This window comes from Setaria italica, chromosome IX, assembly GCF_000263155.2.
Source record: "Setaria italica strain Yugu1 chromosome IX, Setaria_italica_v2.0, whole genome shotgun sequence".
NCBI classification, from domain to species: Eukaryota; Viridiplantae; Streptophyta; class Magnoliopsida; order Poales; family Poaceae; genus Setaria; species Setaria italica.
The window spans coordinates 54816396-54840890 of record NC_028458.1 but is presented as its reverse complement, the minus strand read 5'-3'; the positions used below and the strand labels follow the sequence as shown (position 1 = coordinate 54840890).

At 44.2% G+C, this 24495-nt stretch overlaps 3 protein-coding genes across 7 annotated transcripts; 1 reads left to right on the top strand and 2 right to left on the bottom strand.

The window, feature by feature from the left end:
- Positions 1-1011: 1011 nt before the first annotated feature.
- LOC101783113 (cation/calcium exchanger 4) lies at positions 1012-3393 on the bottom strand. The gene has a single exon (XM_004985438.3). The coding sequence runs from the start codon at positions 3171-3173 to the stop codon at positions 1257-1259; it is 1917 nt and encodes a 638-aa protein (XP_004985495.1). The 5' UTR covers positions 3174-3393; the 3' UTR covers positions 1012-1256.
- Positions 3394-14273: 10880 nt separating this feature from the next.
- On the bottom strand, positions 14274-15341 carry LOC101782692. The gene has a single exon (XM_004985437.2). It carries the CDS (start codon positions 15052-15054, stop codon positions 14668-14670), a length of 387 nt encoding a protein of 128 aa, XP_004985494.1. The 5' UTR covers positions 15055-15341; the 3' UTR covers positions 14274-14667.
- Positions 15342-18849: 3508 nt separating this feature from the next.
- On the top strand, positions 18850-24227 carry LOC101781745 (polyadenylate-binding protein-interacting protein 7). 5 transcript variants are annotated; one of them, XM_012842944.3, is made up of 8 exons: positions 18851-19070; positions 19235-19362; positions 20317-20927; positions 21003-21088; positions 21810-22203; positions 22301-22371; positions 22860-22981; positions 23686-24227. In XM_012842944.3, the coding sequence occupies exons 3-8, from the start codon at positions 20333-20335 to the stop codon at positions 23960-23962; spliced, it is 1545 nt and encodes a 514-aa protein (XP_012698398.1). In that variant the 5' UTR covers positions 18851-19070; positions 19235-19362; positions 20317-20332; the 3' UTR covers positions 23963-24227. The 5 variants fall into 5 exon arrangements, with proteins under 5 accessions (XP_012698397.1, XP_012698398.1, XP_014660049.1 ...); XM_014804563.2 differs by having other exon boundaries at positions 22857-22981; XM_014804564.2 differs by having other exon boundaries at positions 18852-19070; positions 21813-22203; positions 22857-22981.
- Positions 24228-24495: the final 268 nt, after the last annotated feature.

Sequence of the window (24495 nt, the reverse complement as noted above, 5' to 3'; positions counted from 1 at the left end):
CGGACGCCGCCAACATGGGGCAGTGGCTGCACAACTCCGGCGGCGGGCGGCCATCACCGATATGGGTGTACCCAAGACTCTTCTTCGGATTCTAAATGGAACTTTGATTGGACGGTCAAATTTCAAGAGTCAAGGGCACCAGGTTCTTGTTTGAAATAGTTGAAATTAAACGTCAGGCCAGTAAAATGAACTTCGAGAAGTGCCAGCTCCTACAGCATGGGAGGAGGTATACTGTCCAATGCAAATATGTAACAGGAAGATTATGGTGATGTTTACTGTGAATGAAGAGAATTCTACAAATAGATACGCCAATTGCAGGTGTGTTTATATTTAAATGTCAAACCCAAAAACGTACACAGCTTGACACACAAGGGCATAAAAGAACACTGTATACCTCCATTTCATCTGTATAAAATGACGACCACGAGCAACTGAGCAAGTACTTTGATGCGCATCCAAACTTTTACGGTGCAAGTAATTATCTAACTCAAGCCAGGTACTGGCAATATGCCCATAGCATCGCTTAATTTCAGCTTCAAAAACCTCAATGCATCGATTTTACATAGTCTACCTGTGTTCCTTGATTTCTGAAAAAGAAAAACATATGGAAATGCAGACATGGCGATGAGTCGATGTGGTCATGTGCAGACATGAGTCTCGACAGCATTTTGATTGGACCGTTAGGTAGACCTGCTTCATTCTTGAATCTTGACAGGTTGTTTAACTTTTGACTATTTGCAAAGGTTCCCATTTTCAGGTTTCAACTTTCAAGGTTTTTACTATAGCTGCACATCTCAGTATTTTTCTTCTCAGAGCTAATAATTTGGGAAAATATCCTGATGAGTTAAAAGCAACATATGAACAATCAGGTTATATGGTCCTAGAAAAACAATAGGTTAGAAATGATGCATTTTATTCTGAGTAGCATTAAAAAGCAACATGGGAAAAACGAGATGATGTTGTGCAGTATGCATTGATAAGCTAGTTCATGGAAGACCAACACCACAAATGTGTACCAGGAAAATCATGGCAGTGTTTACAATATTAAAATTTACAAATAGATACACCAGTTGCAGCCAAGTTTTTGTTCAGACGGACTGAACCCAAGAACATACAACTTGACACACGAGGACGAAACAGAACGGCGACAAAACAGAACGGCACCATATAACTCCATTTCATTTGTATAAATGACAATAAAGGGCAAGTAGTCTGATATGCATCTGCATCTCATCTTTACAGTACAAGTAAATATACTAACTCAAGCCAGGTAGTGGCAATATCCCCATAGCACTGCTTACTCTAATAAAAAGAAAAACTGAGTAAAGAGCAACGAGGCCAACTCCAAGTATCTTGTTAGGCCGCATGTCACCTCTTGGCAGCATAACAAGAGCCCAGATCAATCCAGCAACAAGAAAGCTCATTGTGTAAATAAGAGAGCGATCTTGTGGAAGGACATATGAATCGGGTGCTGTTGACCAAGCTCCAAGCAGCATTGATAGTCCCAAACCAGCAAGTGTGTTGAACATAGGTCCAGCATAACATCCAGACATAGCAATCTGCACTCCATCACCTCCATTCATCGCCAGAGCAACATTTGACATTAAGTCACCCATCGAATTCCCCCATGCTAGAACTGTTAACCCAAGAATTGAAGGATTGATCCCCAATATCGCACCCAAAGCAACCAAAAGTGCGACCAGTTCATTAGCAATGATGTAGAACCAAATGATGCTCATCACAAACCCTCCGAAAACCCAAGGGAACAAATATCTCCGTGGAGGGCGTTCACTACTGGTGAACAGAAAAGCCAGAGCAGCAAATCCAATCCCAAAAATGCTAGCTATCACATATGCTGCTATGCTAGCTTTTGTGGATACTCCATCCTGACTGCTCCACAGAAACGCCAAAAGAACAGGTGCCAAGCAAGCACTTGCAACAGCATATTCTTTCGACCAGCGGTCTTCCTCGACTATTGGAATCGTCAACCTTCTTGGTATAGTCAAGGGCAGCTCCATAAACAAAAACAGCTTGGAGATGTTATGCGTGGAGGTATCTGCTTCTCCTTCACTCCAACCCCACAATGGTCTTGAGCTATCAGGGGAACCAACTCTAGTCCCATGATTTGAGTAGATGGCCACATGAGAAGCCCACATCCACTGAGGCAAGGATGTGTTAATTTGGGCGGTTTCACCATCTGCATCCTCCTCCAGAAGTGAACTGTACATCGACTCATCCTCCTCTGCTCCTTGTTCAAAGATACTTCCCCTCACAGGCAGCAACGGTGTGACCACATCAAACTTCAGCCTACGGGCATGTTTCCTCAATACTTCGTTTGCAGCCACCACAAATGCATAGATTGCATAAATTGACACAAACATCATAGCTCCCCAAACAGTCACCTTCCCAACGATCAACACTACAGACAGCGCGAACAGAGTCACAAGAAAGAACCCAATATCCCTCATGAAGCACCTCCTGTCAATCTGCACATTCTTCTCCGCGACACACAGCGACACTGCCCCGACCACAACACAAGTCACAAATACAGCTCCGCCCAACACGCTGTTCAGTCCCACATCACCTGCGCCGCTCCCCATAAATGCTGCAATGCTTGCAAACACGTCAGGAGCACCATTACCAAAGGGGAGCAGTGTCACCCCGGCCACAGTCGGCGGGAGCCGCAGCAGTGCTGACATCTTCTCGAGGCTGCAGCAGAAGTAGTCGGCCGCCGTGTTACCCAGCATATAGAACAGCGCCACCAGGCACACCCCGAGCACGGCGTAGCCCAGCAACCTGAACCTCTCGCATCTGCAGTAGAAGAAGCCTAGGTAGTCCACGAACCCGCCGGAGCTGCACTGCGGGTGGGCCCGGAGGTAGTCGCACTGTGTCTCGAACCCCTCGTGCCGCGCGATGCCAGCGCACGCGACGGAAGGATCCTCCGGCTGCTCGCCTTTCAGCGTAGCGACCTCCGAAAGGTTCGCGCCGCTGGGTGCGGGGCCGGCAGGATCGGCATCGGAGAGGAACCTGCGGTGCACCGGGCGCAATCCGGAGACCAGGAGCCGTGGAGCGCGCGCCGAGCCCCCATCGGAGCGTCTGTACAGGAGGAGGAGGAACAGCACCAGGGAAACGGCGGCGAGGGGCCGGACCCGGCGCGGCTGCGACGCGATCATCTCCGGCGAGGTCAGGGGAAGGGGTTTCCGTGGACGGACATATCAAATTGGCGGTTGGATTTGGGGGATTTGACCGGTAGGACGGTGATTCAGGGGGTTGGGCCCGGGGTTAGGGTTTGCCGCGGAGGTGGGGCGTGGTTTGGGATTGGGAATCGGGATTTGACGTCGGGAGGAAGGAGACGACGGTTTCCGTTCGCTTGCCTTGCCGAGTTGGGACGCCGCGCGAAGGAACGGTAGTTGTTAGATGGGCCAGGCTTTGTTTACAGAGTGGGATGTTTTTTCAACTTAGATTGGGCCGATGTACCTAAAAAAAAAACCTTAGACGATGGTGGTAGAGTTGATGAAGTGTTTGGCTGTTTTTCCTTGTTCTGAGGCTTTGCTCATTTACCATTCCCACCGGAGAAAAATGACACTTGGATGTGAGAACGACTAAAGACTACAGTAACTCTCATCCTTCCAAAGCTTTTTTTGAAAACTATTCATCCTTCCAAAGCTTATTGTGGTTCTCAAAATTATTGGATATTTTTCTAGGGTACATGCAGCTCTCTGCTGTTAGTGATGAGGACACCACGAGTACATCTACACCAGCAGCACCTCAGGCGCCTCCAGTTGCTTCTCCACCTCAGGCGCCTACAGTTGCTCATCCAGTTGGGCCAATCACTCGAGCCCGTGCGAGAGAATTAAACTTCATCATGCTATTAAGGAACGAAGGCCCATCGGAATAAGAAGATGGCCCAACAGGGTAGCCAGGTGGGGCGCCTAGGGTTGGGCGCGCGTGACCCCTTCGGACTCCAGGGGCTGCGCCCCCTTTATTTAGTCCGAGTCCTTTTTGTTTACGACTTGAGTTTTGTTTTACATCTAGCTTTAGCTACTCTTGAACACGCGCAAATACGCGCTGTCCTTGTGTGATTCAGAACTCCACCTTCGAGTGATATTTAGATTGCTCGCCTCTCTTTCTTGTTCGTTCTTCGATTGCGGACAGGAATTGATCTTCGTGATCAGGCTGATCTTGCGCCAGCAAGGTTGGTAACCACAGGAAGTTGGTTCAGCGATTGCATTGGCGCTTCGGGTTCGCTCGTCGTAGTCGGATCGTGAGGGTCTACTTCCACCAAGTCGAATTTATCTCCACTCATCGAAAGATCGGGCACTCCGACTCTATCAAGTGGTATCAGCTTTCCAGGTTGATCGGTGAGTTTTACCGAGTGTTTTTCCCTTCCTACAGTCCACAAAAACCAAAAGAAATTTTTTCAGGTTAGATCCTTGTCCCAGCAACCGTTTAGCCTCGCACATTCTTTCAATAAGTGTCTTTGTTGAATTTGTGTGCCTACTCGTTCAATTGTTGCTGGTTACTTGTGTTTAATCTCTTGTTTCTCGTTTTTCCTCTAACCCTAGTTTTCGCCGCCGCCGCCGTTCCGCTGCTCGCCAACCCTACCACGCCACGCCCATCGCCCCCCTTCGCGACAACCGCGCCGCGCCATCCCACCCCTCCGATCGCCCCCTCCCCTATCCAAAAAAAAAAGAAAGATAGAAAGCAATCAAAAATAAAAGGAAAGAAGAAAAAAAAAAAGAGTCCAACAGGGAGAAGGAAGGTGATCCGATTTTGTTTTGGTGGAAACTCCCTTTGCGCGCGCCGTGAACCCCCCTGGGTCACGACTCTCCGGGGCAACTCCGCACCCCCCCACGCATCCCGCACCCCCCCCCCCACGCATTCCGTGGTAGCTTTTCATATCCGTATCTCTCTTTCTTGGTACTTTTTTTTGAGGTCCGCCTTACTCTAGAGAGAGAGAGAAAAAGTGTACTTTCGGAATACCCCTGTACTTTCGGAAAAAGTGTGTGCCACAATTTGCTATTTGAGATCCTCTGTGTTCATATTATCAGTTTTGGGGCACCCTCTGTGAAAAAAAAAATAAAAAAAAACAAAAGAGGTGCGCCCTCTCCACCTTTGCCTCTGTTCTTTCGATTTCCCTTGTTACCAGCAACTCTTGTTACGTGTTTGGCACTATCTTTCAACTTTGTATTATTGTTTGATTGCGTTAATCCTTCATTTGAGTGCAGCCTTCCCAGAACTCCACATAGTTCTACGACGAGCATATTTTGTTTCTCCAGACAATCGCTCCTCCAATCTTTCGCGAGTTCCACCGGTTGGTTGCAGTTCGCCCCTGTGTGCGTGGTAAGAACGGATAAGAATTTGATAACAGCACTAGTGTGAGCGCCTTGTGAGCCGTTACACCCCTGTTTTGTCGTCGCTTGTGTTCTTGTATTTGCGCTAACCATGGCAGATGATGTCGACGCGGGGGCTAACCAGCTACAGGGCATACGGGCACAAGTTGAAGGGCTTGTCACCGACATTCAGACGATTCATGAACGGCTGGACTCGACGATCTCCTCGACAACCGAGCGGTGTGATCAGCTCGACCTTGCACAGACGGCCGCTAAGGCCACACTCGACTCAGTTGTGGCAAGACTCGATGCATTGCACACAACAGTCACAGAGTTGCAGCAGGGTTATGGTGGTGACTCGGACCAGGACGATGGCGACCGCCGAGGCCGTGCCCGCCGCGTGCCACGCCGTCCCGGTGGTAATGATTCCTTTTCCAAGATTAAATTTAAAATTCCACCTTTTAATGGCAAATATGATCCTGCTGCATATCTTGATTGGGAATTAGAAGTTGAACAGAAATTTTCATGCCATGATATCCTTGCTAATTCTCAAGTTAAAGCTGCTATTAGTGAATTTACTGATTTTGCTTTAATTTGGTGGCGTGAATATAAACACAAACATCCCAATACCATTCCAACCACTTGGGAGCAATTAAAAACTGTTATGCGCCACAGATTTGTGCCTTCTTATTATGCCCGCGATTTGCTTAATAAAATGCAACGTTTTCAGCAAGGTTCCAAATCTGTTGAGGAATATTTCCAGGAATTACAAATAGGCATAATTCGTTGTGGGTTATTGGAGGAAAATGACGCTGCTATGGCACGTTTTCGTGGTGGTTTGAACCGCGAAATTCAGGATATACTTGATTATAAGGACTACACAGATATGACAACATTATTTGAATATGCTTGCAAAGTTGAACGTGAAGTGCAGGGACGCCGCTCGAAGACATATTCTAACTCTTTTGCAGGAAGAAGCTCGACATCCAACTCCGCGCCCACTCTCCCTGCGCCACCCACGCCCACCACTACACCGCGCGAGCGAACGGCCAAACCTGCAAGCGCTGCCCCTTCCACAGGCGCCGCCCCTCCCACAGGCCGTACACGGGATATTCAGTGTCATCGTTGCAAAGGATTTGGCCACCTGATTCGGGACTGTCCGAACAAGCGCACTTTGCTTGTTCGTGACGATGGTGAGTACTCTTCCGCTAGTGATTCTGAAGATACTCGACATGCGATGCTTGCCACTGACCATGCAGCTATGGAGGTACATGTCAACCCGGGCGACGCCGAAAGGTACGAAAGTCTTGTTGTGCAGCGTGTTCTTAGTACACAGGTCACCCCGTCCGAGAAGAATCAGCGACACACTCTTTTCCATACCAAGGGCGTTGTGCAGGAGCGGTCGATTCGCATCATCATCGACAGCGGCAGCTGCAACAATTTGGCGAGTACCACGCTGGTTGAAAAGTTGTCTTTACCCACTCGTAAGCATCCACATTCATATCACATTCAATGGCTTAATGATGGTGGGAAAATTAGAATTACTCGATCAGTCCGTGTTCCTTTCTCCATGGGTGCTTATTCTGATTTTGTCGATTGTGATGTTATTCCCATGGAAGCATGCTCTCTGTTACTTGGGCGACCTTGGCAATATGATACTGATAGCTTGCATCATGGTCGTTCAAATCACTATTCTTTCATGTTTAAGGGTCAGAAAATAATTATACATCCAATGACACCTGAACAAATTCTTAAAGATGATCTTGCTAGAGCTGCTAAAACTGCTAAACAACTTGAACCATCGACATCTATTAATTCTGAAATCAAGTTGAATGCTCCTGTTTTGCTTGCCACACGTGCTGATTTTGATGAGTTACGCGATGCCCCTTTGCCATGCTATGCCCTTATATGCTCTAGTGTGCTCGTTTCACTTGATGATGCACCATCTTTGGATATTCCCCCTGCGGTTACTAACATTTTGCAGGAGTACGCTGATGTCTTTCCAAAAGATTTGCCACCGGGACTTCCACCACTTCGTGGCATTGAGCACCAGATCGACCTCATTCCCGGCGCACAGCTTCCGAACCACGCACCGTACCGTACAAACCCGGATGAGACGAAGGAAATCCAGCACCAGGTACAGGCGTTGCTTGACAAGGGTTATATTCGTGAGTCTCTTAGCCCTTGCTCCGTTCCCGTGTTACTTGTTCCAAAGAAAGATGGCTCATGGCGTATGTGTGTAGACTGTCGTGCTATTAATAACATTACCATTCGCTACCGATACCCTATACCACGCCTTGATGATATGATAGATGAGCTTAGTGGTGCCATTATTTTCACTAAGATTGATTTGCGTAGTGGCTACCATCAGATTCGCATGAAATTAGGTGATGAATGGAAAACGACTTTTAAAACGAAATTTGGGTTATATGAATGGTTGGTTATGCCGTTTGGTTTGACAAATGCTCCCAGCACATTTATGCGTTTGATGAATGAAGTTCTGAGGCCCTTCATAGGATTTTTTGTAGTTGTCTATTTTGATGATATCCTCATTTACAGCAAGTCTATGGAAGAGCATTTAGAACATTTGCGTGTTGTTTCTGATGCGTTGCGTGCGGCCCATTTATTTGCTAACCTCGAAAAATGCATGTTTTGCACACAACGTGTCTCGTTTCTTGGCTATGTTGTTACTCCACAGGGCATTGAGGTGGATAGCAGCAAGATTGATGCCATTCGGGAGTGGCCTACACCGACGACGGTCACACAAATTCGAAGCTTTCTTGGCCTTGCAGGTTTCTACCACCGGTTTGTTCGTGATTTTAGCTCCATTGCAGCGCCTCTACATGAGCTTACAAAGAAGGATGTTCCCTTTGCTTGGAGTGATTCGCAAGAGGTTGCGTTCAGCACCTTGAAAGATAAGTTAACCAATGCTCCTCTCTTGCAGTTGCCTGATTTTACTAAAGTGTTTGAGCTTGAATGCGATGCTAGCGGTATTGGGCTAGGTGCTGTTTTGTTACAAGAAGGAAAACCGGTTGCTTACTTTAGCGAGAAATTAAGTGGTGCTAGCTTGAATTATTCTACTTATGATAAGGAGCTTTATGCTTTAGTGCGCACTTTGCATACTTGGCAGCACTACCTTTGGCATCGTGAGTTTATAATTCATTCTGATCATGAGGCTTTAAAACATATTCGTACCCAAACAAACCTGAACCGTCGTCATGTTAAATGGGTAGAATTCATTGAGTCTTTCCCTTACATTATTAAACACAAGAGCGGGAAGGAAAATGTCATTGCTGATGCTTTCTCTCGTCGCTATACCATGCTGTCACAGTTAGATTTTAAAATCTTTGGCTTGCAAACTGTGAAGGATCAATATGTGCATGATGCTGATTTTAAAGATGCTTTCGCCCACTGTATTCATGGCAAACCATGGGGCAAATTTCACATACAGGACGGGTTCCTGTTTCGCGCTAACAAGCTGTGTGTTCCAGCTAGCTCGGTTCATCGTTTGTTGTTACAGGAAGCGCATGGAGGCGGTCTCATGGGGCACTTTGGCGTCTACAAGACGCGTGAAGTGCTGGCTGCCCACTTCTTTTGGCCCCGGATGCGCACTGATGTTGAGCGCCTTGTTGCACGCTGCACTACTTGCCAGAAAGCTAAGTCACGATTGAACAACCATGGTTTGTACATGCCTTTGCCTATTCCTACTTCCCCTTGGCGTGATATTTCTATGGACTTTGTTTTGGGATTGCCTAGAACTAAGAAGGGGAGGGACAATATTTTTGTGGTTGTTGATCGTTTTTCCAAAATGGCTCATTTTATACCTTATCATAAGACTGATGATGCTAGCAATATTGCTGAATTGTTCTTTCGCGAGATTATTCGTTTGCATGGTATTCCAAATACAATAGTCTCTGATCGTGATGCTAAGTTTCTCAGTCATTTTTGGAGATCACTGTGGAATAAAATGGGAACTAAATTGCTGTTTAGCACCACTTGTCACCCTCAGACTGATGGACAAACTGAGGTGGTTAATCGAACCTTGTCCACTATGCTTAGGGTTGTTTTAGATAAACACTTGAAACGTTGGGAAGATTGCTTGCCTCATGTTGAGTTTGCTTATAATCATGCAACGCATTCTTCTACAAAGATGTGTCCTTTTCAAGTTGTTTATGGTTATATTCCTCGGGCGCCTATTGATTTGTTTGCACTTGATGCCGAGGCCGCCCCACACATAGATGCCGCTGCACATGTTGATCAAATGATTAGCTTGCATGAGCAAACTCAACAAAACATTGCTGCTGCTAATGCTAAATATCAGGTTGCGGGTAGTAAAGGGCGAAAACATGTTACTTTTGCACCGGGTGATCTGGTTTGGTTGCATTTGAGAAAGGATCGTTTTCCTACCTTACGTCATTCTAAATTGATGCCACGTGCTGCTGGTCCTTTTAAAGTGCTAACCAAGATTAATGATAATGCTTATATCCTTGACCTGCCTGCGGAGTTTGGTGTTTCCACGAGTTTTAATGTTGCAGATTTGAAACCGTATGTGGGCGAAGATGAGGAGTTGCCGTCGAGGACGACTTCAGTTCAAGAAGGGGAGGATGATGAGGACACCACGAGTACATCTACACCAGCAGCACCTCAGGCGCCTCAAATTGCTCCTCCACCTCAGGCGCCTACAGTTGCTCATCCAGTTGGGCCAATCACTCGAGCCCGTGCGAGAGAATTAAACTTCATCATGCTGTTAAGGAACGAAGGCCCATCGGAATAATAAGATGGCCCAACAGGGCAGCCCAGATGGGGCGCCTAGGGTTGGGCACGCGTGACCCCTTCGGACTCCAGGGGTTGCGCCCCCTTTATTTAGTCCGAGTCATTTTTGTTTACGACTTGAGTTTTGTTTTACATCTAGCTTTAGCTACTCTTGAACACGCGCAAATACGCGCTGTCCTTGTGTGATTCAGAACTCCACCTTCGAGTGATATTTAGATTGCTCGCCTCTCTTTCTTGTTCGTTCTACGATTGCGGACAGGAATTGATCTTCGTGATCAGGCTGATCTTGCGCCAGCAAGGTTGGTAACCACAGGAAGTTGGTTCAGCGATTGCATTGGCGCTTCGGGTTCGCTCGTCGTAGTCGGATCGTGAGGGTCTACTTCCACCAAGTCGAATTTATCTCCACTCACCGAAAGATCGGGCACTCCGACTCTATCAGTTAGTAGTGGTATCTTGTCATATTTTCTGTTTGCACTGACTTTATATTATGAGAATCAGTGAAATATTTCTCAGGAGACTTGCAGGTTTGTAAAAATCCGAGGAAGGACCTGTTGCCCTGCTCCATCCATGGCAATATTATTGGAGCTCTTTTACAGTACACAATACTACTTATTGGTATATAATATAGAGAAGGTCTAACCGCCTGTCCATTGGTAAAAGTAATTTAGTTTGAATTCCTCGGAGCAGCTTTGCGAATAGGTTAAAGACCAAGGTTAAACATGCAAAAAGGTGGGCTTGGACTTAATTGCTGTAGGTGGAATTTTAATAGGGGGTTATGTGCAAACTTTACAAGACACATAAATTATGGTTTTGTTTATGAGTTTCATCGGGGGCCTTCATGCAAAATATCAGGATCTTCTTCCTCGTCGGGCTGCCGGCGGCTGTGTTACTCGTTGGCTACCGGCGGCTCTGGTGGTCGGCCTCGTCAGCGCTCCAACGAGCCAAGGCTCTGGTAAGAACAGCGAATGGAGAGAGGAGCGAATGGAGAGAGGAGGCCGTGGGGATTCCGTTTGTTGGTCTTCAGGCGCTCATTATGCGGTGTTGACGGAGCAGTTGAGGGTGGCGGCGCTGCCTGGTTCGGCCATGGCAACGCATGGTGGTGCAAGTGCCAAGTCTCGGCATAGGAGAGGGGCATCTTGGGATGAACATTGAGGGACCGACGATAAGACCTTTATATTTATACTACCATAAAAGTTTTTAGTAGTATATAATTAATCTTGACGATCGGATCCTTTTATACTAGTGCTTCTCGAATATTAGTATAGCATAGCATTGTATAACGTAAAAGAGCTCTACTATTGTCTAGCCTGCCCTAATCAAAGCTATTTTGGAGCAAATGTCCTTCTTAATCCCCAGATCTTGTTCCCCAATGGGGAAAGATAACTTAAATTTATCAGGCAAGTTGCCACAGCTAATTTGTCAATGCGGCTCGACCTTATATGTACACGTTTGTCGGTATTTCGTACCGTCGACTGGTGATTATATGCCGCATTCTTCTTACTTTCGATGGCTAGTACACAAGAACAAGGGTTTATATTGGTTCAAGAAAGCCCCTACGTCCAGTTTCAGTAGAAGTCGTGATCCTTGGATCAAGTGCACTAGGACTTACAACAGGTGCTTGCCACAACTAATCTGTCAATGCGGCTCGACCTTATATATGCACATCGATGGTTGCTTTCTCTCCTTGTCAGGAAAAGAATACTTGTAAACAATGATCCCTGGATTCATTTCTACAATTAATCAGATATGGCATATTTTGGAACATTCCAAATAGATGGAGAGTTCAGACTAATGATTTTTTGCCAGTCATATCATAAGTTCACAACACTACTACTGAGTATCTTTTCCTTAAAAAATCATTGCAGGTATAACCATGATCAAGACAGCTCGACCTAATATATGCAAAACTAATGTATAACCAGTCCTAGTAAAAAAAATGGTGCTAGTGTCCTTAATTATGGTTGTGTTGCCCAGGAAAAAAATCAGTAAATGTCGTCCTTGTTAACATAAATTTATCAGCCAACTTGCGACATCAAAAGCTACCAGTGGTTGCTTTCTCCTTGCCAGGAAAATAACGCTTGTGAACAATGATCAATGGCTTCCTTTGTATAATTATCAAGCATGGAATATTTTAGAACATTCCATGCTTCCAACAACACTCAATAATGGATTGATTGCTATGATCTCACAACACTACTATTGAGTACTTTTCATTGAAATATAAAAACATTACTACTGAGTAGTGAATACATCCATGACCAAGGCAGCACTCTCAAATACTACCAAACAAACAGCTAAGATCATCTCAAGAAAGATGCTACACAACAGCTAAGATCATCATAAGAAAGATGTTAAACAACATCTAAGTGGAGAAAGTGTCCAATGCGACCGACGCATTAGCTGATGCTTTGATGCATAATCTGGAGGAGAAAACATGACAAGTGAGCCGCCAAGTCATTACAATTTTTCCTTTTCTGAAAATTGGAGGCAGGTTATCATGAGAATGCGAATATGCCAGGAACACTGGCAGGAAAGATCTATGCATGATAGGATCGAAAGCTACACGTATATTGGTTCTAATCCAGTGGTCCAGATTCCTGATGTAATAGGCCTATAAAATTTCATGGTCAAGACAAAAACTTGTATGAAATTGCGTTTTAAATCCGGGGAAAGGAGATGATAATCGGTGGCCACATCATGATCTCCACGTAATTCAATATGCACTTGTCTAGTGCTCCGGAAAGACGCGATCGATGATCACGTCGCGCATGGAAGATTCGTCTTCACCAAAACTCTCATGAACTCTGACCGGCTGACCGCCAACACTCTGAGCTGAAAACATAGCAAATAGACCCTGAATTATTTCACCCAAATTTGAAATTGAACAGCATAGAATCTGAATTTCTGATGAAATATGTTTCCTCAGCAAGAATCTGAACTTCTGAGAAATTTTTTTCATACGTTCCGTTCCCGCAGCAAGAGATTGATGTCCAGTAAACCATATAACTGGGAAAAAATAACTGGAAATTTCGTAGATCTTGAAAGCACGCCGACAAAATCAGTGCATAGGATCCGGCAGTTTATCAGCACTCACTCAATCGCATGCGTATGTGATAACGACCGCTGTCTGATTGCTCAATGGACGGACCGGAGCCCTGAATCCTCACTAAAATCACAGGAATGGATTCTTCATGTCGGCCGCGACGAAAATTTTGCTGAAGAAACCAGGATCCTTGAACCTTGATTGGGGATGGTTTTCAGCTCATTTTGACGCACGTGAAGATGAGCATCACAGCCATGATTGGTACACACACCATTCAGCCCAGCAAAACCATGGAAGATTGGCATCTCCTTGAGCCAATCAACAACCATTGGTTCAACATCAGACGCCCCTAAAAATACTTGCAATTATTGCCTGGTAGCTTCCGATCAGTTGCAAGCTTGCCTCTCCAAATTTTTAATAAGAAAGGTGATTCTCAGAGTTTATTTTATGCTTCAGCAGAGTTGACTTCATCAATCTTACTTCTCTTCTGGCTAAAGAATCAGTTGCAAGTGGTAGCAAGGAACATTAACATGGTTTCCCTTGCAGGCCAGCAGATAAGAACAAATCTTACCTGGAAAGGCCAAGCATATCACTAACAATGGCTATACTTTGTGTTCAGTAGCTTACCTTAAAATCTGGATAATTTTGTATTCAGTAACTTAACTTTATTGCAATGCGCTATCTCAATCCTTTCTTTGCACTACACTTTAGTGGCTGGCATCTGCAAATTGCATTACGTGATGCTACCAAATGAGTAAAAAAAACTGTTATATGCAATGCAACTATCTGATTCTTTGCTCAAAGTGATCCTCTGACACTCGTGTGATCTGGACGATTGCTCCACATGACTATTGTATTATCCTCCATACTCTGTTACTAAAAAAACAATTCACAGCGTCTAACCAACAATTACAATAGCTGCTTAATTTTGGAACCTAAGATACTTTGTACTCCCTTGCACGAATGTTTGTCGTGTGCTGGAAGCCTGCTAGATTTGACGAAGTCTCAGTAGCATATATCTGAAAATAGCTCGTGATTTGTCTTAAAAAGAAAAGTATGTCTGTGCCTCTGACTCTGCACCTTACATTTCTCTAAACATTCAGCAAACAAAATGTATACGCTAATTGCTCAGATTTGTTCCATCCTTACCCTGAACCAAAACATGATTCTCACCTTCAATCTTCAGCAGTGCTAATGCATATGAAATATACAAGTTGGGGTGAATTTGAACTAAATAACATGTAAGATGGAATTCTCCCATCCTGTAGCTTTTATATACTCGTATGCAAATATGCAATCTCCCACAGCCCTTGTCTTTTCCAAAATTTCTGATCTTCCACACCTCCTCGGACTTGTGCAAGGGCTGGAAAGATTGCAGCATTTTTGTTGCGAATTAAGCATGCAAATATTCAGAACTAAGATGTAAATTATCAAAACAAAAAAAAGCCAGCACTATTGCTAGCTAGCTAGCTAGCTCCGCCTGCAAGAACAAATCTTCGATCCGTCTCAGGCAGGCGGTCATGAGGCCTCCTGGATCTCCACCACCACCACAGCCTTCTCCTCCTTGCCCCCGGCGTTGCGGAGCAGCCGCCGCACCGCCGCGATGAGCCGCTCGGCAGCGACCGGCGTCCGGCGCCCGTCGAGCGACCGGCAGAAGGCGGCGTGCCTCGCAATCGCCGCCTCCACCTCCAGAACCGACCCGCCCCGGGCGGCGACCTCCTCGCTCACGGCGTCGCCGCAGAGCCCGCACAGCCAGCGCCCGCCGTACCGCGCGCGCACCCCGGCGGCGTACGCCGGCGTGCACTCCTCCCTCAGGCCGCAGCACGCGCACACCTCCCACTCCTCCACCTCGACCGCCGCCACGATGGCCGGCGCCACCTCTTGCCCGGTTGCCGCCGCGGACATGAGGGAGAAGCCCAAAGAATCCGGTGGATAATAGATTAAAAGAAGCTGCTTGGTGGGAAGGAGGGATCAGAACTTTTTGCTCTTCAAATCTGAATCCGGCAAGGAAACATGGAGGCGCTACTCGCCGGTGGTGAGGGCGTTGGGGAAGAGTGGTGTATGGAGAGGTGGTTCGTCCATGGAGGTGGAGGTGGAGGGCAGCGGAGCTGCGATTGGTGGAGCAGCTTGCTCTGTGGGGGGTGCGGCTTTTGTATTCGGCGAGGTGGAACTGGAATTTGGGGAGTCAGTGAGGCGGGGCAGCGTCGGTTAAAATGGCGGGAGGAGGGATGGTGTGGTGAGGGGTTGGAGTGGGGCCCACAAACAAATGATTGAGGTGGGATTTGCTTGGGGGGTTTTGACGAGATGATTTAGAAACTGTGGCTGCTGAGCTGGCAGTGACAGCAATGCATATCGGATGATTAGGACCTTATTGTTCTTGGGTAAATGTGATGCAAATCCCTTAACTAATTAAGCATAGTTTCTACAATGCTATGGTCCATCTAGCCAGCTTCTAGAATGGTTTACTTGTTCATTTGCTGTCATATATTATTCTAAATTCTTTATTATAAGCTTTAAATGTAGAGGTATTAGACAATCATAAAAAAAAACACAAAATGGTTTTTACATAATACCAAATCAGCAATCAAATTGTGATACATTTCATGCAGCCCAATGAAAATCTTCGAACCGGTTTTGTGTACAAAATGACTTTCGACTTTACGGCTGGCTGGGAACTTGGAACACCCCTTGCTGCCCCAACACCACGTCAAAGGCATTTTATTTGGTGCACGTTGTTGTGTACGCTTAGCTCGCACTTTTCAGCATGGAACCATAGAATTAGACGAGGACCTACGGTGGGAACACTAGTTGGTGGTGCCACGTCAGGGGATAAGCTGGCATTAGATGCCAGCACTGGACAGATATATGTGCTCCACCACAGCACTGTGGTACGGAGACGTGCACCGGTGCCGATCTGGACGGCCACGGGCCTACTTGCTGCCTTGCCTTTTTTTTTAACGGCTGCCTTGCTCTTTTATGCCCTTATCAAGTGATTGTATACGCCAAAAATATGAAGATTATAACATCTTCTCTCTCAGGGTGACTCCTATGATGAGTGATGATTTTTTAAGGTGATTTTATATTAATTTTCTAATAATAGATTATATGGGAGCAGTGACTTGAGCTCATTTCTCCTTCTTCCTTCTCTCTTTCTCTTCTTCTCCTCCATCCTTTTCTTCTTCCTCATCTTCATCCATGAGTAGAGGGCCCCAGCCCTCACGCTGAATCTATCCCTGTATGGGAGAAGTTCCTAGACAGGAAAGCGAATCAACAAAAATCTAGTGCTTTCAATTTCTACCATCTTAGAGTTAAGTTGAACCACTTCACAAAGCACTTTGAAGAATGGTTTTATGCAAACCGCCATTTGATATAGCTTCCCTAAATTACCCTACGAGTTGCTTAAGAAGCTCAGCTAAACAACCTTTTAGTGTTCCATTTTGACTAAGGATGACTTCGAAACTGTACTATTCAGGATAGCTTTTAGCCATAGTAAATCAAGGGCACAGATAAAACAAGGGAATAACTCATGTTATTGTGCAGGTTCAATGTGAATCTAATCCCTCCTATTTGTACAATCATCCCTCCTATTTGTACAATCTGATTTTATGTATAGTAGCACTCGATAAACAAACACCTCTAATTATTTTATGGTTGCACTGTTGCAGAAATATTTTAAAATTTTCTACATTTTAACATAACAATAGTAGATAGAATTACGTTCGACATATAGATGATATATATATATATATATATATATATATATATATATATAGATATATATATATATATATTTCCTCACATATGACCGCAATATAGTGTTGCGTCACCTATTCGCCCCATCTCCAATCAGTTAAGACGAGTGGGATAGCTTGATTATGCTGATTGCAAAGTGACGGTACTATCACCATAAAATTATAAACAAAACCGTCAACTCAACTCATCTCTTGAGCGGGAAGCAACATAAGACCATTTTATTTACATTCATGAGACTCTCCAACAAATGCAAGCTAGCAAGGCAAGACCTTTTCTACGAATTGTAATAGAAAAACGCATCAGATCGAAAAGGACACAAGGTCAGAAGCCCCTATTCGTTTGTGTTCGTCCTCACAAGCACAGTTGTAACGAGGACCATGTACACCACCAATTCACCGTACCGTGCAAAGCAACCAAAGAATAATTCATTCGCTGTGCAAAGGTACAACAGGTGGATTGGGATGAATTATTCGGCCCACGGAACAAGGAGATAGTGCGACGCTGCTGCTCGACGGAAAAAAGTGGCACCACTACGTGGGACCCACGAGTCAGACTAGAGAGCTTCAACAACCCGGCTGGTGGTCCCCACTCCCCAGGTCCATCTCATCACAGGATGGGTCCAAGTCTCCAAGACAATGCACGACGAACAGGAGACACCTCTGTATCTTTTGCGATGGTATTTTGAGTGCCCATGCTACACCTCATCTTTACTTTTTTTAAAAAGGATTTGGAGACTAGATTCATTTTCCAATTTGTATTCGAGTCTTTTTTTTATGTACGCATGCTTTGTGTACTCTAAACAGTTAAGAAGGGTCTATTTAAATCGAAGAGATTAGGCCATTGGAGCAAGATAGTCTAGATTGGGATCATAGATATATAAGATAATTGTTTGTTGGTAGGATCGGATTGTAAATCATGTTTCTAGCAAAAAAAAAATCATATTTCTAGCATATTTTGAAAATGCATGTATGTTGTATAATGTATAGTTGATTGTTTTTTTCAAAACACGTAACATAGGCACTGTCATATGTGCTTGCACACATAGCCCTATGAACGTCTCCCCGATGGACCATCAAGCAGATCTTCAGGTGGGTGAATCATTTTGGGTATCTCATCATCAATCCGTCAAGCAAAACTATGAGCACATGTGTTGAGCCGTCACTCGAACATAAATGCGCAGGTTCCACATTGTGAAAACATAACCGATTGAAATATATATAATCCAAACATGCTAATAAGGTAATACTAGTTAGGATCGTATGATCCTATGTATAACGCCACTAAATATGAGCACGTGTTGAGCTGTCACTCGAACTTAAATGCCCAAGTTCCACATTATGAAACATGATTGTTTGAAATATAATCCAAACATGCTGATAAGGTAATACTAGTTAGGATCGTATGATCCTATGTATAATGCCGCTGATCCTATATGTTTTTTTTACAAAACACGACAGAGACTCACATACACTTACACGCATACTTGTCCCTATGAAAATGATATCGATGGATACGTCATCTAGCACTAAAAAACTATTGACTTTAATACAATAATAAATTTAGAAAAATACAAACACTCATGCTGAGTTGATGACTCAAACTAAAATGAAAAAAAAATCTATCTATATATCATAAGTTATCTTACCAACTAAGTTATCTTGCCTATCCAATTTACAGTATCGTGACAACCTTTTATGGAGGCAAGGCATCACAAAAATTGCAAAGTACTACATACCGTACTATGTTTAAAGATAAATTTGAATTTGCTAGAAATTTGTTGCCAGCCATAATCTTGGGGTGATGCAAATTTGGTTGCCAATCAGTTTGGCAACTTTAGTGTTTGAAATGTAAAAAAAATGTGCACCCCACCGTGATTACATTGCAAATTGCAAACTAGAGTACAAAAGAAACAGGTGCCACAGAAAATCAAAGTGGGCGTAGGGCGAAGGCAACAGGTGAAGTGTCAACGTGTGGCTGCAATCCGCCTCCGCACTCACTCCACGCACACGCCGCTATACGCTACGCCGCCGAGCGCAGCGCCGCCGGCCCCCTTCTCCCTCTCCCTCCGCCCGATCCTCAGTCCACTACTGCCGCCGGGCCGCCGCTCCTCTCTCGGCCTACTGGGGTGGAGATCCGTCCGGGTGGGGATTAGCTTCGCTTTCGTCTTGGTAAGCAATCATATCCGAGCTTGCTTGGACGGATTCCCCAGTACAAGCGGGCTTTGTTCGCAACCGAACCCTAAAATCCTTCTTCCGGTTCATCCAGTTAGTCGTAGATTTGCGTTCTGCGTGGTATCCAGCTAATCCAATCCATCAATCCGTCGTCTGTCTAGGTTCCTGTTCTTCTCCTTGAGCGGCAAAATCACTGTGGGACTTCTTGCTTTCTTGGTACCCAATCAAGGTGTGGGTGCAGTTTGTTTTCCACAATTTAGGGGGTCACGTGAAGTCTGCCCCTGCTTCGGTAGGTGTTCCTCTTGGGTCACACCTGTGCTGGCTTTTATATTTAGTAAAAGATGCTGGTTTTGGATGTTCCGTTCTCTTTCAAATTTCCGATTCATCATGTTATTTTGCTTATGGATGGTTAATGGATGTAGTAGCTGGTGCTGAATGCTTTTTGATTACAGCAGTGGTGTGCATATACTTCAATAGTTCAATTATCGTTTGATACACGGTGATGATTGTTGGATCCTTCTGCTTAGTCAACAGACAACATTGAGTTTGGCGGCACATGTTTTCTTCTTTCGTGGGGTTGTTTTGTGATCAGAATATTACATTTCTAAACATTTCATGCTTAAATAGAACATCCTTTTGATTGTACTTGATATCCAATATACTAGTGGTAGAACAAAACGCATTTGCTCATAATTGGATCCCTGAGGCAGTAATAGTTCTTGATCTGCTACCTTTGTTTACTGAAATGTCAAATATGAACCATGCTTGTGCTTGTTCGAAAACAAATCCATCTGGAGTGATCAGGGATGTTCAGCCTGGCAGCATAGTTTCTTTGCTTTGTGTATGGCTGGTATCTTGTGTCCAATTTCTTATGCACAAATCTCAGTCTTTGCGATATACTTTTTCCAATGGTGTCGTAAAGTCAAATTCTGTTTGACATGGACCCTATCCTCACATTCCTACTATCCCTGCTTCTTTCTGATTTGGGTTTATGGTTTATCTGACAGTTATTTCCTTTGACTTTATGGTTCAGTTATGCTGAAGGATGTAGTACCCATGGTAGCACGGCCTTAGGAAGGCAGTGATTTTGAGCTTTCGAGTTCTTTAGTTTATTAGTTAATTCCGCTTGAATGTATTGTGGTGAAAGCCATTTGCTTTATTTTTTGAAACAGCTTGTGCTCCTGCTAATTTTCTATGTGGAGAAATCTAACTTTTCCTACCTTTGCATAATTCTATCTAATAGGCACTTTCCCAACAGCATGTCCACAGAAGATAAGAAACTGAGTATGCTAAACAAGGGCACTGCATTGAATCCAAATGCAGAGGAATTTGTTCCTTCATCCCTTAGAACTGTCAATGACGCCTCCAGGAGATCAGATGCAGCTTTGGTTGTCTCAGGGCCATCTAAAGAAACTAGCACAGACCAGCCAGAGTCCATTATACGGAGTAATTCTGATGAAGAAGCGCATCAGTATTGGCAACAGCAGCTCCCTGATGACATCACCCCTGATTTCAAAGTCCTGGGACAAGATGAGACTTCTGGACCTGACAGTCTTACACTCACAGGCCTGTCTATAAATGACGGTATTGGTGCGTCAATGTTTTCTCCAAACCAGACACTGAGCATGCAGCACCGTGCATCCCCTTTTATCAGGGACAGACTGGGTACACGTCCAAAGATTGAGTTTTCTGGCCCAGCTTATCTGGACGAGCGTTCTCAGGCTACAATTATGAGTCCAACTGCAGGTTCCATGAGTCCAACTGCTGCTCCATGGGTTAAGACAGTAAGGAATGGGGGACAGTATAACTCAAGCAGAAGGGATGCTGGTCACTACAATGGAGATTCTAGCATTGGTATGGTAACGATTTCTGAACTTTTCTTTCATGAAGGTGGTCCTTTAAACCTAAGGTTTTTACTTGCAATATCAGGAGCTTCATTGCACAACATTACTGATGCGTATCATGGAAGCAAGCGCAGCTTAAGCTCAACTATGGATATCATGAGTCACCTGGAGGTCAGTTGCTCTGTCTTTAAGTTTCTTCATTTATCCACTATGCTGTTTGTCTCAATTCTCAAGTCATTCTGTCTTAAGTGCCTTAATTTATCCACTATACTGTTTGTCCCAGGCTGCTCTGTTCAAAAGTTGCATACTTGCATATCTCTTGTTCAGTAACATCATATCGCCAACAAATTTACTATCTGTGTGCAACTAATGTATCACTTATGGGTCCAGTAACCTATTTTATCTTGGTTGATTAGATCTGAATTCTGGAAACATCACTTAAGATTCATTTAGTGTTCGAAGAACAACATAAACTGATTCTTTTTAGAGCAGATCAATCATAGATATGGACTGACAATTCATGTATCATGCTGTTAGATCTATGTTTAGGTGTAGTGGCACTAGTAGTTTGAATGTGGCAAATTGGTTATATCCTAGGAGGAACAGAACATCTTCTCCCTCCTTGATCTCTCTCTTCTTTTTCTCAAACCGGTCCGAGAGCTGTCTGTCATTATATCCCCACTCTTGATCTCTCGACGGAACTCTTCATTGTGACTCGATATAATAACAGGACGACTCTTGTTTTGATCTTCTGCTAACAAAATTGCATATGCCTTTTTGCTGATGTATATTATTCTACCTTTGAGCATGCTTCGTGGAAATGGCTATTACCTGTGTTTACTGCACGAAATCTCCATCAAATATTCGCTAAGTATTATTCTATCATTAATAGCAGAATAAAGTTGATGGACGTCTCAGTCAGAACCTCAGGTCACTGTCATTTGGACATTCAAGTCCTCCATCACCAGCATCATATGGCCAAAATGGTCTTGGGAACTATAATAAAGAAGCTTTTGGTCTGCCAAACAGTCCATATAGATCTCATTCAGCTATACTCACAGAAGATGTTGTTTCACCCTCAACTGGACGTGAACATGTATCCCTGGATGCTCCTAGAGGAAGGTACAAGACGGCTAATGTGCCTATTTCTGGTTTTGGTTCAAGCAGAGGTTCTCAGTTGTTGGGTGGCTCGTATAATGGTCATCATGATATGATCTCAACCAATACCCTACAAAACATAGCTGGAATTCAGACAGGACCAGCTTGGCTTGAAAATGATGCTGCGGGTAGTGCTCTCGAATTACAATATGCTTTTTATGAACCGTTACCAAATCTCATGGCTTGCATATTTGCCTTATGATTTAAACTTGTTTGTGATGACAGCAAGCGCATATTTGGAACCAAAGGATGAAGTTCATGATCTTGCAAGCCTGCGGCATGCATTTCTGGAACAGGTAGATAAGCCACTGTGACATACTACACTAATAGAATATTTCAAGCAAAAATTTAGTGTTTAACATTGAAATTTAGTTGCCTTAGTATTTCACAGATTCTCAGTTCAATTATGATCAGTCCCACTTTTCCACCTAAAAATGGTTATACTGCTGAAAAAGGTGATATGTTTTGCCACATGGTAAAATTTGGAATTGCGGGACAACTAGAGTTGAATAGTTGTTTGTGCTAAGTAGAACAATCGACTACCAGTATTGTTCACTTTTAAAAAAAACAATTATAAATAATGTTACCTTGCATTGACTTTAGACAATATGAGGTTACCTTGCAATGTGGTTTGCAGCTACTTTTTTGGACTAACTTGGTATGGACATTACATTGTTTTTTATGGAGGTAGAACAATTCTAGGTTCACATATGTAGACTGATGTTCAATCTAGTGGCTTACCGACCAGTGAGAACTTTTCTCTATGTGATTAAAATTTTAGCAGGATAGGCAGGCTTTTCTGACTGGCAACAACCCATTAGCAAAGGATCTGACGTTGAAGGAGCTATACAATATGCAAAGCAGGTTGGCTCAGGAGAAGGCTAGAGAAACATCATATCGACAAAGGTCAGCTATAAAATTTTTAGTTGATGGCATCTATATAATTAAATATACGGTGTAGGCACATATATCTTCAAAAGAAAGCAGTGCATGTGCTTTGAACACATCTATAATACTTTTCTGTGGACTTCCAAAAACTTAATTAGGTAGGCTTCTTGGGTACACAACTGAACATGTAGTTCTCAGTCCCAATCACCAGTGATGATTAAAAGATCCGTATGCACAGTATCTATTTGGATGTAAGTTTCACTCTGTTTTTTTATTCATGTCATTAGGGTAAGGATAGCTGCCTGTTCACTATTAAATTTGTTAAAATGTGTATGACATTGCAACTTTCATACATAATACTCCCTCCATTTCAAATTGTAAATCGTTTTTGGTTTTCTAGATACATAGTTTTTCCTATGTATCTAGACATCTAGATGCATAGCAAAACCTATAGATCTAGAAAAACCAAGACAACTTACAATTTGGAATGGAGGGAGTAGCTCACTGGCCGAGCCTTTTGCAGTTATTGGATAGTGACTTCCTTTAGAACTGTATAAACAGTGTCCATGCTAATTGCCATTCTATGTCATGTTTTATAAATGGATCAAGCATGCTATCTTCAACCTACAACAGGACTTCAACACATGTGAACTTCCGTAGTCGATCAGCTCAAGATGTTTAGTACTGCATTTATAGTAATCAATTTCCTGTGTTCCCACCAGGTTCCAGATGCCAGAGCTGCAAGGCCTCATCCAGGAGCAAAACCCCCCAATTGACCTGTGCGGCCTTCACGTCAGTGAGGCGCTACACGTCCTCAACTACGAGCTCAACAACCGGAGGAAGATCGTGCGGTCCACCGGTCGCCGGTTCCAGGCCATCATCATATCAAGCGCCCGCACCCCAGCGAGGCTGAACGCTGCCGTGGAGCAGTACCTCCTGGAGCACGGCCTACACTACACGCAGGCGCAGCCAGGCCTCTTCCGTGTCCTGCTGCAGTGATGAAACGGGACGGGAAGGTCTAGGTGATGTTCGCGAACAGGATCTGATGAAAAGGGAAAAAAAAAAGTTTGACTTGTACTTTTGTATATGGCAGAGGTGGCTAGCAGAATAGAAGCGTTAAGATAGCTCCTGTAATATTCGTATATCAGGCTTTTTGTCAGCAAATGTATACATCGTAAAATTTGCGGTAAAATTTGCGGAGTTAGGGGATATGTTCGTTCACAATCGTTTCAATCCCAAAATCTTGGATGCATAGCGTGCGGTATGCTCATGATCTGTCTGCCTGTGATGCTTATCGGGAGACGGGAGGTCATATCTACCGTTGTCTCACTACTTTTTTTTAACTGAAAAACAAATCCACTAAACCTCCAATGTTGCAAAATCGTCAGCAACCATCATCTGAATACAATGTGATTACTGTCTGAACATGAGGTGCAACCATCATCTGAATACAATGCGGTAGACTGTCCTGAACATGAGGTGACAAGAGCATGTGCTATTTTGTTGCATCTAGGAACTAGGATTGAACTAAT

Bases quoted from the DNA above. Each gene is read 5' to 3' on its own strand.
- LOC101783113 (XM_004985438.3), bottom strand. From the start codon at position 3,173: ATGATCGCGTCGCAGCCGCGCCGGGTCCGGCCCCTCGCCGCCGTTTCC.
- LOC101782692 (XM_004985437.2), bottom strand. From the start codon at position 15,054: ATGTCCGCGGCGGCAACCGGGCAAGAGGTGGCGCCGGCCATCGTGGCG.
- LOC101781745 (XM_012842943.2), top strand. From the start codon at position 20,333: ATGTCCACAGAAGATAAGAAACTGAGTATGCTAAACAAGGGCACTGCA. The intron at 21,089-21,809 runs GTCAGTTGCTCT...TATCATTAATAG, and splicing joins ATATCATGAGTCACCTGGAG to CAGAATAAAGTTGATGGACG. The intron at 22,982-23,685 runs GTCAGCTATAAA...TGTTCCCACCAG, and splicing joins GAAACATCATATCGACAAAG to GTTCCAGATGCCAGAGCTGC.